The 12,627-nt window shown below is 36.5% G+C and overlaps 1 protein-coding gene across 5 annotated transcripts in view; it reads right to left on the bottom strand.

The window, feature by feature from the left end:
* Positions 1-12,627, bottom strand: part of ARHGAP12 (Rho GTPase activating protein 12) — a 116,196-nt gene that overhangs the window by 32,768 nt on the left and 70,801 nt on the right. For 3 of the 5 annotated variants that reach the window (XM_061126332.1, XM_061126333.1, XM_061126335.1), the window contains 2 exons: positions 6,375-6,500; positions 3,385-3,459 (listed from right to left, as the gene is read on the bottom strand). In XM_061126332.1, the coding sequence (XP_060982315.1) occupies positions 3,385-3,459; positions 6,375-6,500 (201 nt within the window). The remainder of the gene's footprint in view (positions 1-3,384; positions 3,460-6,374; positions 6,501-12,627) is intronic. The other 2 variants (XM_061126334.1, XM_061126336.1) reach the window with 1 other exon arrangement.

The following is a 12,627-nucleotide window of genomic DNA, read 5'->3' as shown; positions in this document are numbered from 1 at the left end:
AAAAAACAAGACAATTTGTCCACTAAACACTCTTGTTAAAGAACATGTTGAAATGTCCTTTGCTCCAAAGTGGGTAAAGCACTTTAATACCATTATTTGAAAACATAAGGTCAAAGCTCAAGTTTCCAAATTATATATTTAAAATTGTATTCACTATTCAGTAACTGAAAACTTTAAAATGCATATTCTCATAGGCACATTGGGACAAACAGAGATAGATCCTTAGATCAGCCTACAAAATCCTACTGAATCCATGCTCTAGTCATACTGTAGAGAAACATTATCAATTTTTTAAAAGATGTATACACTACTTATTTCTAAAAAGGACTTCAAGTGACTATGAAAAATAATGTATTTGAAAACTGGAGAGAAAACAAGAAAAAAATGAACATGTTTAAAATTTGTATTAAGGGATGAAATTTTAATCTGCTTTGATTAGAAGAGACTGAATGAAGACATCATATGCAAATGAACAATGCTTGTGAAAAAAGACCATGTATTATATGATTCTACTCATACAAAAGGACCAGAACAGGCAAATCCAGTGAGATAGAAAGTAATTACTGGCTGCTTAGGGCTTGATGGGTGTGGAGGCAGAGGGGGTCATGACAGATGAGGGCTTCTTTTTGACATGATGAAGATATTCTAAAATGAGGGTAACAACAGTTGCATTAATACTAACCACCACCAAACTGTACAGTTTAAATGGGTGAACAGTACAGTATGTTAGTTATATTTCTTTTTTTTTTATTGTAGTGGTTTTTGTCATACATTGACATGAATCAGCCAATACAGTTTTAATTTTTTAAAAAAAAAGAGATTTGAGAGGTAGCTGGGCAATTTGCAGAGATTTAAAGATGGTATCGGGTAACTAATACTGATTATATTGTCAGTTTCATTTCTACATTTGTAGCTTCCTTTTTCTTACCACTAAGGCTTTTTTATGCCAACCAGATTTTAACTCAAAGTACTAAGAAAATATTTGCTCATCTTAATTGGGTAAGAGTGGGAAAGACAGGCAAAAGACTCAGTTCAAACAGGGCAAGTGGCCGACAGGAAGCAGAGGCTGAGGGAGGAGGAAGACATTCAGGGGACAGAAGCCTCTGGGGGCAGGGAGCTGAACTGGGTTATGGGGGGAAGGACACTCTACACTTATGAGAAAACAGAATAGCCTTAGGCACAATTAACAGAATTATTCCTTTTTTTTTTCCCACCTGCAAGAAAACAAAGAATGAAACAGAATCCTGGTGAGGTAGTTCCCTGCCACGGCCATCAGAGGGGACCCTGAGTCCAGGACAGTCAGGGTGCTGGCAAACCCTTGAGAAAGGATAACTGCCTGGGGGAATAATCTGCAAACAGTCCTTTGTAACCTACGTGGGACATTTATAAACTCATGTTTCTAGGATTACCTAGAAATTCCCTTTTACCAAAATATAATTTATAAAAGGTCTTCTTAGAAGTTATATATTTCCCATACCTAAAGTAAGTTTAAAAAGGTTTCCTTCTTTTTCTAGATAGATGGATAAATTAAGCGTACTGTAGTAACAGTACTTTAGATTCATACAATAATTCTTAACAAAACCACTAAAATCACATTCACTTTTATCTTTATTTGATGTTTATGTACCCAGGACTGTGTTAAATAATATAAAAGAAAAAAGAAGAAAGCAGCCCCTATGAGTCCCTTTGGAGTTTAAACTCTCAGCAGGGAGATGGGGGAACAACAAGGTAACTTTCACTCCACAGATGCTGTCAATGACTTGGAGCTCAGAGAAAAAGAAGATATATTGTTATGCTGAGGTTAGTGGGGGCAGGACCTACAGAGTCCTCCTACAAATCAGCTCAGGATTAACTGTAGGTGCAGAGAAGCCAAGGAGCAGGGTAGGCAGTGAAACCCTTTGAGCAACATCAGAAGGACAGGTGGACAACATGTTAGATGAATCAAAAGACCAGACTTGCTCAGGGAAGGGAGGAAGAGCCTGTAAAAGGAAAGCATCATCTGTGAAAATCTGTGCTCTTGGGAAATTAGAAGTATCCTAATAAAGTTACTCCTTAAAATTAAGGAAATAACAATAAAAGTTTGTTTTTTAAAAAAAGTTTACAAATTTCATTTCTTTATTCAGCAAAACTCCCTGGAACAGCAAAACTCTACAGCACTGAGTACTCTGGTTCTGCTCTAAGGAAGCTTTCCTTTGTCTAGTGGGGAAGACATTAACTAAGGGTTGGAAGCTCCTACAAGAAATAAGAAATGAAAAGCGTTGCTCTATTTTATGGAATCAAATAACATATACTTAAATGCTATGAAGAGGACTACAGGGAAAGTATGAAAGTGAAAATGATAGTCGCTCAGTTGTGTCTGACTTTTTGCGACTCCATGGACTGTTGCCCACCAGGCTCCTCTGTCCATGGAATTTCCCAGGCAAGAATACTGGAGTGGGTAGCCATTCCCTTCTCCAGGAGATCTTCCCAACCCAGGGATTGAACCCAGGTCTCCTGCATTACAGGCAGATTCTTTACTGAGCCACCAGGGAAACCCACTACAGGGAAATCTGACCAAATCTAGAGGATTAGAATAAAATTCTGAGTCTGAACTGAGCTCTAAGGAATGACCTAGAAGTTGACTGGACAAAGATGTGAGGGGCACGGGTTTCAGTACATGAAGACCCTGGAGCTGAAGAGTCAGAGGGCAGTTAGAACAAGTGAGTGGGGCTGAGGGCCCAGGAGAGGCACAGTCTCGAAGACCTCAACACGAAGTTTAGTCCCCCTTTCTGAAAGGAAATGGAGCCACTGAAGGGGAAGAAGAGGAGCAGCAAATTACAGGAAGACTTGGGGGAGGGGGGTCCTACAAACATTGAGGTCAAGTAGAATTTCTCCAACATTAAGGCTGAAGAGAAGTCACTGGAGGTTTTCCAAGCTTAGGAGAAACCTGAAGTTGAGTTAGGTACGGCCAATATCACCTGGCATAGGCTGGGTGATGCATCTGACAGTTTAGAGAGGAAAAGGGCATCTAAGCTCGTTAATAAGGAGGAGGGTGCTTCTTACCTTTGGACTGCTGGCCTGAGGAAGAAAGGGTAATGTGTAAACTTGATAGTATTCTCCAGGGACTTTAACATTTATGTTCAAAAGCCAAACATAAATTCATCCCTTATAAATATGGTATACAAGTTGATCACGAAGGTACCATATTTTGCACAAAGAGGGGAATTTTTAAATCAATAAAATCTGATTTTTAATTTAAACCTATTATCTGATTATTTTTTGAGAGACCGATGAAATGTGATAGAAGCCCAAGAGATATTTAAACATTACACTTGAGAAAATTAATTTGCTGAAACTGATTGAAATAATTGGACTATATTTTCTACTTGCTGCTATCATACTAACTGTATCTTGGTGCTTTGGTGAAGAGGGAGAAGACTCATGTTCAGGATAGCAGGGTTTTGAGGCAGATGGAGATTCCTACAAAAAATAAGTAATGAAAAATGTTACTCTATTTCATATAATTGTATTTCTCCCTCTACTCATAAAGGGAGAGCTTAATAAGGGAGGTTGAGAAAAATTTTTTCCTACTTCCCTTCTATATTCAGCTATGAAACTAATATGGTACAGATGTGAAAACTATAGATGTCATAAAGTTTATAAAATATGGCATATCTTGTACCAATTATTATAAACTTAAATATCATATAAAGGATTACGCAAAAGAAATGAGGCATGCTGCCTTAAAATCATGATGCTGCATCAGCTTAAATTAACCATATTTAAAATAAGCAAAATCTGCACACTTGTGGATAAAAATGTTAACAGTCAACATATTAATTTGCTCTTGGTGTGAATTCTGGTAGGATTTGGCACAGAACACTCACAGGAACTACTAGGCAACTGCCAGAATAAGAACTTGTATTTAATTAAATTGCTATTAGTATTTAATATAATTTATAGCTAACCTCAGTTATTAGAAACAAAGAATTTTTTTAGTATGCAAAGAAAAAACCTCAGATTTACAGATTAACAACTCACCAGAAAAAAAAAAGGAATATTTTAAAGTTTAAGCCTACAAGAATATAATAGAAGCAAGCCAATAATGTGCATTTTCAAAGAAATTCTGCTTTGTCAATATTAGAATGGTATGTGACTTCTACCTCAGGTACTTGTAACACTATTCATGGAGGATAAAACCAAAGAATCATTTTATTGGTACCAATAGCCAAGTTCCATTTAAATGTTCTCTGTTCTCCTAGAAGCTTTGAATGATTTCAGGAAAAGAGAATTAGGAAAATCATATGCCAACATCTATTATTAACTTTCCTATAAAGCCAGATAATTTCTCTGGACATTCATCTTCACATCTGTATCATCTACTTTTCTATACTTATGAAACTGGATTAAAAACTGGTGACGAGCCTGGGAATTTTTATTAAATCACAATACAAAACCGTTAATTTAACATCCATTTACTTGGAAAAAAGTCTTCAGGTTCATAACCTATACAATTTATAAATACAGAAACTAGGCAGCAGTGAAATTTTACAGGAAAAATTCTTGAAGGGACAACCTTAAAAGCAAACATCCAAGGCCTACATACAAATAGAGAAAACATTAAAATCATGTCAAATATTTCTTTATAAAAAGAAATTACATTTAATGTCCAAATGTCAGTTTAGCCTCATTTAAGTAATTTTTCCGACAGCTTCAGAAGTTTTGCTTTTCCATTTCTTGACTTCTCAAAGAGTGCCTAATATTAAAACAGTGTGAGAAAAACAGGAAAGATCTGATGACCCATAAACTAGAAAATAAGTAACTGAATAAAATGAGTGGTAACTACATACCCTCACCTACCTCCTTCAAGGTTGTCTGGCAACTGAATTAGGACCTATAGCATTGTAACAACATTTGCTATACAGTATTAGGTTTCTGTGATTACTTTTCAAGTTATACAGGTTTTACCCCTTGTATGAGTCCACCAGCTTTGTTCTGGTATAGTCCCTCTTTTATAATCTTAAATCTTAAAAACATATATACTAGAAGATGATGATAAGTAAAAGAATTTATCTGATGAAATAATTATCTGTGATTCCATTTATAAAGGTAGAGGGGAAAAAGCCATTTCTACAAAAATAAGCTCTAGTCTCAAGAAAATCACGTTATCACATTCTGAAACAATTAGATGAAACAGGATATGAAATAAGAATCCCACATGTTATTCTAATAATATACTGAAAATGAATCTCATGAAAGATAATAAAGAGGTAAGAAATTTTAAGTCTACATCAGCAAAATAAACATCCTTTTTATTCTAGAGTCCACTGGATGATGCAATAGACTTGGTTCAACCACAGCTTAGGCACTACAGTGTTTATCACATTTAGTACAGGAGTTTTTTGTATACAGTGAAGTGTAATCTGGTTCTTATAGTTAAATGAATTTTTCTATTATTAATAAAATCTCTAGGACTCTTACCTACACAGGTTAACTTCAATGCTAATATATTTCCAAGCCTTCAATAGCACAGACTCCAGAATTTCATTCTTTTAATATGCCCTCTACATTCCACCACCTAATATCCTTACAAATAGAAATTAGAAGTACTTGTTTGAGCGACTGATAGAGATAATTTAAAAATGAATTTAGGACTGAAAGTATCCAAACACAGAGAAATATGCCTCTGGAGAGGGCCTCCTGCTTTCACAAACACGCCTGCAAATGCAGAAACCTATTAACTATGCCGAAAGAGAATCTTGTTGGTGAAATAGAGTCCCCAGTGACAAGTATTTCAATGTTAGGGTGTTACTGCCACTCTCACATCATTACCACCACTTTAACATCAGTATGTCTGATGTCTACAAATCTGTAGTAATTTCCTATTCTATCACCAGACTTGAGGTCACAAGGTAAAGATGTAACTCACAAGGAAGTTAAAAATTCTACCGCTTTTCCAATCTCATTGTTTGCATAAAAATCCACTCCCTAGTTCAAACAGAGAACATGACTTCTCAGGAGCACTTTGAACAGAGAGCTGTTAGGGAAACAGGAGGAGCAGGCTTTCAATCTTCCCTGGGATGGGCAAGTTAATTAAATGTCTTTACCATTAAATCTCTTAGAAACTGAAGACAAACAATAATGATTTGTGATTAAAATGGGATTATGAAAAAAAACCTATCACCCACCAGGCCCAAATGTACCATGTATACATACATCATTACGCCATAGGTCAAAAACCAGAAAACTTCAAAACCAATCCCCACTCTGGGACAAACAGATACGGCATGCAATAAAACAGTCACCACCAAGGTATGAGACGTAACAAAGAAGAAAATAAAACATAAAGAACTTGCCCGAGTTCTCAACAGATTTATTTTCTCAGAAAGTCCTACCTTGTCATTGGCATCCAGCACAATGGTGCTATGTCTCCACTTTGACAATACTATTGGTTCTTGCAGCCGCCTGTCCAGACTCCTACTTTTAATAATTTCTCTTTGCTGCTGAGATGAAGCATTGTACTAAAGAAAACAAATTACACCTCATAAATAATAGAAACAGAAGTGGAATCTAAACATGCTGGCTCCAAGTGACACATGGCATCAGGCAAAGCTCGCCATGTGACACTTGTAGGAGTTCACTCATCTCTGACCAGCACTTGGCACAAGTTCACACACTTGGGTATTGGAGAGACTGAGCTCATGTTATTTTTGGCAAATCACTTAATATCCCCAAGTCTAAACTGTACTCACTGTAAAACAGATACAACAGAAATAGGGGAATAAATAGAATATAAAAAGTGCCAAATGTTGCCCTGATAGGGTCTCAATAAATATTAGTTATTATGATTTGTAACATGAGGTCATCAGACCAATTAATTTTTTTTTTTTTTTTTACTTTTATTTTTTTTTTTCCAGTGGGTTTTGTCATACATTGATATGAATCAGCCATGGATTTACATGTATTCCCAATCCCAATTAATTTTTTAAAGTTCCTTCTACTTTGAAAATCCACATGAATTCAGTTATTGGCTTATGTTTTTAAATGTTTTTAAAATGATGTTTTCATACACAACAGTATATTCACATTTAAAGGGCTTTTTGTTTTTACTTTTACTTTCCATTCATAGGTCAAGCACACTACTATTTATTTCTCTGAAGTGGTAAAATGTAACCAAGTCAAACAGTAGTGCCCATACTAGTTCAGACACCAATCGTGAACATATCAGTTGTGTACAGAGGATAAGTGCTGTGCTTAGAGGCTCAGCTGCGTCCCACACTTGGCGACCCCACGACTGAAGCCCACCAGGCTCCTCTGTCCATGGGGATTCTCTGCTGCAGTGGGTTGTCATGCCCCCCTGACAAAGGATAGTAGTAAATGCCAAACAAAAATTACATATAAAATTAAGAACACATTATTAACAAGATACTAAGCCTTGCAATGTTTGAAATGTCAAGCAGACCACCAGACATAAACAGTTAAGAAATGTGAAGTTTAAGAGTTATGCTGCTTCATACAGGCAGTTTTAATATATTATAAATAAATTATAATAAAATGACAAAAGAAAATTCATCTATTTTTAAGGGATACATTCTTCTCCTGAAACCAAAGTATTGCTAATACCTACTTCTCAAAAAACCCCAGTAAATCTTAAATTTTAATGACTCATTGTATTTTCAGTGAAGTTAAATTATTTTATCTTATTAAATTTCAATAATACATTATTTATACTGTTTATATTATTTTAAAAAACCTTCCAACATTTTTGCCACAGTATGTCATTTCTTCACGTTCCAAAATGAGTCCATACAGGCCCTCCAAACTGTTTCCCAAAGCTGTTACTTCATTTTTCACATCAGAATTTGCCAAAGCCAGACAGTCACATGGGTGTATGTTTTTCACCCACTGTTGCCTAACAAATAGCAATCTTAAAATTTGTCACACAAGTTCACAAAAGGATCATTTATAGAATGAATAAAGATGAAGATTAAAGGCTTCCCCCCAAAAAATTCTGTGAAATAAATTTCTTAAGTGCAGAGACCCAGTAGAGTTGTATTATCACTTCAATACAATCATTGTCAGGAACAATTAAAATGTGCAATTGTGTGTAAACTTGAGTATGAACTTTAATGGATATTTACCCTAGCTTTTGAACTTTGTAATTACCACAACTGTTTAGAAATCCTTTTCGCAGGGCAACAAAAATAATGTAAAATTAAACTGGGTAATAATCACCATTTTAAAGGTGTTGACAGTTTTACTCAGCAACGTATATTCATAAAAGCAAACAAAGCATAAATAAAATGTGATATAAAATCTAATGTAGACAGAAGACAAAAATAAAGTGTCACGTAATTACAGAAAAAAAAATAAGAAGACACCATAGTTAAAATACACACACACAAACACAATTTAGTTGAACAAGATGGCTAAAACTTAACATTTAAAAAAACTTCTTAAAAACACCTCTTTTAAGAATTTTAATTGCATTTTTATTTGAATAATTTCAAACATACAAAAGAATAGCAACTATAGTAAAAACCCACCACTGAGCTCCAACATACCTAAGACAGGTAACTTTCTGATTTCTAAAGAAATAAAATATGAGGGTTCTCTGAGCACATCTTTTAGATTCCATTCCTCCTCCCCTCCCCAGCAAGGGCTTCCCTTGTGGCTCAGACAGTAAAGAATCTGCCTTGCAACACAGGACACCTTGGATCGATTCCGGGGTCTGGAAGATCCCCTGCAGAAGGAAACAGCAACCCACTCCAGTATTTCTACCTGGAGAATTCCACGAACAGAGGAGCCTGACAGGCTACAGTCCATACGGTGGCAGAGTACTGGACACGACTGAGCGACTCACACACACATTAACCCCTGCCTGGCAGTACCATATAACTCAGTGCTCACCATTCTCAGAACTTTACACTTCAGTACATATATATGTATCTATAACTACATATTACCTGTGGGCTTTTAAATTTTATATAAATGGAATCATATCACACATATCAACCTTCAATTTGGTTTTTCATTCAATAATGTTTTTATTAAAAAACAGCAATTTAAAAAAACTACATCCATGTTGGTGAGTTTTCAGCTCAAACTCATTTATATTTCACTTCCTCATAATACTACCTTATATGTGGATGATAGGGGTAGAGTAGGATAATCAAATAGCTCAGAAATACCATTTGAGGACTTAGATAGGGAGGAACTTTAGAGGGCTTTGGGAGACCACAATACGTTAATGATCACTGAAGAAAGCAGGCTTGCTTAACCACAAAACCAAGAAGGCTTGCTGAGCAGCAAAACCCATGCAAACAAAGCATGAGACATGCCCCCCAAACAATAAAAAATGGTGGCATGAGACCCACATCCTGCCCAGAGACTCAGTAAGTTAATGATACCTAGGACATGCTCTCTGCATGCATAAAGAAAATAGTAATTTATGGAAAGGTGACACTTCAAAGTGAAAGACCCTCATTGTACTGAGACCATTTTGAAATAATTTTTCCATAGTGGCATGACAGCCCTGGCTTGACCAGGCAGGGACAAGAAAACTCTCCTGCCCAACCTGGAGGAGGAGCTGATGATGAAAGTGTGATGTCTACTCAAGAATGAGAAAAATGGTCTTTTGCCCTTCCCTACTTTTCCTTTGATTATAAAACTGCAACCCAATAAGTTCTCAGCACTTGCCACTCTCTCACCCACCCACTTGTAAGCCCCACAACTGTCCTATTCTAATAGTCACATCTTATCTATTACTTTGCCTCTGCTGAATTCTTTTTGCGCTGAGATACAAAGGACCAGAGCTCTCTGGAGCCCAGCGAAACGCCACCTAGCAGTTTCATAGTGAAAGTGAAGTGAAGTCACTCAGTCGTGTCTGACTCTTTGCGACCCATGGACTATAGCCCACCAGGCTCCTCTGTCCATGGGATTCTCCAGGCAAGAATACTGGAGTGGGTTGCCATTTCCTTCTCCAGCAGTTCCATAGACAGCACTAAATATAATTTAACCTTCTGTTTCAGGTGGACATCCCCAAGGTGGGGTACTAACAGCACTCCAACTAGCAGAACATAATGCTCTCTACTGCCATACTTGATACTGTTGAATTTATACACATTTGTGTATAGAAAATAAATGTATATACATATGTATAATGTTACTTCACTGCTTTCATTTTCCTGGTGACTTGGAAATTCTTTTAAAATACTTATTTCATGAATTTCCTTTCCTCCATATGGCTTAGTCATGTTAAGTAGTTGTAATAGGAAAAAGGAGTCCAGAATGGCAGTGGCTAAAAGACAAGGAAGGGAAAAGCCGGCGAAAATAGAACAAAGGAAGGTCCGAGGACCAGAGTGAGCACCTCAGGTAGAACAAACAGCACTCCTGGCTAGCCCAATTTACATAGGGCAGGTCCAGGGGAAGGGAAAAAACATACAAAAAGAGGAGCCAAAGGGCCCAGGGTATCTCTCTCCCCTGCACGCTCTCTCTGTCTCTCTTTCTCTCTCTCTCTCCCCCTCCTCTCTGCTTCTTTTGGGTCAGCATGCCCTCATGCCTGGAGGATGTATTTTCCTTTATTTATTTTCTAAATAAAACTGAGCTGTAACACGGAGCTGTAACACTGCCCTAGAGCTGTGATACACCGAGGGCTTTAAGGTCCGTCGCTTCAAATTTTTTTTGTGACGAGACAGAACCAAGGAAATTACCCGCTCCCCTGACAGTCATATATTTTGCTTATTTTCAATTAGGTTCTCTCTCTCACTAGTGTGTACATAAAGAACCAGGAAGTTCTTTATACATTTTGGCTTCTAAGCCTTTGTAGGCTTTGCGAATTGAATGTAGCTTTTCTGAGCCCAAAGCTCATCTCTTCCCCTTTGTGTATGGTATCTTTAATATTAAAAGGTGTTCTGCTGGATTGTATGTAGTCACATCTGCCCACCTTTTCCTTTATAGTTTTTCCTTACATAGTCTTATTGAAAAAACGCTTCCTACTCTGAAGTCAAAGACATTCTCTGATCCAGCCTTCTATAGCCTTTAAAGTTTTGCTTATTACATTTAGAGCTGTCATCTACCTGGAATTAATCATTAGGTGAGATGTCAAGATCTATGTTTATTTCATCTCCCCCCCCCCCCAGAGAATAACCAATAAATCTTTGGAATATTTATTGTACAGTCTATGCTTTACCCAGGAATTTGTGATGCTACATCTGAGGTTCCTATTCTGTTCTGCTGGTCTATTTCTCTGCACATGTGCCCACAACTTAATCACTAGAGCAGGAACCCCACCCCTCTCCTATTCTTGAGTAGACATTCTCCCTACTCAGGAATATTTTGGTTCTTCACAGACCTTTGCTGGCATGTAAAATTTAGCATCAATTCAAAAAAAACAAAAAAGGTGGAGACAAGAATAGTAAATGGAAATGCCATGAATTTACAGATCAATGGGGACACTGTTTCAATGTTAAGCATCCCAACCCAAGATCATAATGGTATATCACATCATTTCAGGTCATCTTTTATGTCCCTCAATTCTGCTCTGAAATTTTCTTAAGATCTTACAAACTTTCTATAGGTATAATCTTAGGATTCTTCTTGGCATTGTTGCTGCTGTTGCTAACATAAAAAATAATTTTATTCCTATCATATTTTCAAATTAACTTTTTATTAGAAAATTGGGTAGTTTTTAGGTTGATTTTATGTCCAGCAAACTTACTGAACTATTAACAGTTCTGAGTTTGCCAAATCTCCTGATTTTCTAATAAAAGGAACAACTGCATCTCTTAATTCTTTTTTTTTTTAATTGTTGAATAGAAGCACTGACAGGAAAGTTATAGTCTAAGACCTAATTTTAATGGCAAAGCTTCTGCAATGGCATCATGAAGTATGAGATTTACTATAAACTATATGATAAGTAATCTTCAGCATGAAGTAATAAATCATTACATTTGAAGTGATCTTTTTGTAGAAACATATAATTGGGTCATGGGTTTTATCATTTCCAAAAATATTCAATAGCTGTGTTTAAACCATTTACATTTAATGTAATTTATTTATATGTTAGGATTAAGTCTGCTGCTTTGTTTTATATTCTATCATGCCTGTTTCTCCTTTCCTGCCTTCCTATGGACTATCTTGAGTTTTTACTAACGTAGTTTAATTTATCTATAGCTCTTTGAGTCTATTTCTCATTACAGTTTTTTAGTGCTTACTCTGCTGCTGCTAAGTCACTTCAGTCGTGTCCAGCTCTGTGTGACCCCATAGACGTCAGTACACCAGGCTCCCCCATCCCTGGGATTCTCCAGGCAAGAACAATGGAGTGGGCTGCCACTTCCTTCTCCAAGTGCTTACTCTAGGTATTACAAATTATGTATTTAATTCCTCACAGTCTATCAATATCAGCATTTTACTATTTCAAGTGAAATGTAGAAACCTTACCAACAATTATGTCACACTACTCTCCCCTCTTCACAACATAGTTGTCCTAGATAACATCTCCACCTTCAGAAATGTTCTAATTTTTTTAAAGGTCAAACATAATTTTTTGATTTCCTCTTTGATTTCCTAAGTGATCAATTGGTTGTCTAGTAGCATATAGTTTAGTCTCCACATGTTTGTGTTTTTTACATTTTTTTTCCTTGCAGG

The sequence above is a fragment of the Dama dama genome, chromosome 23, assembly GCF_033118175.1.
Source record: "Dama dama isolate Ldn47 chromosome 23, ASM3311817v1, whole genome shotgun sequence".
In the NCBI taxonomy this organism is placed as follows: domain Eukaryota; kingdom Metazoa; phylum Chordata; class Mammalia; order Artiodactyla; family Cervidae; genus Dama; species Dama dama.
This window is presented reverse-complemented; position numbering and strand designations above follow the sequence as displayed.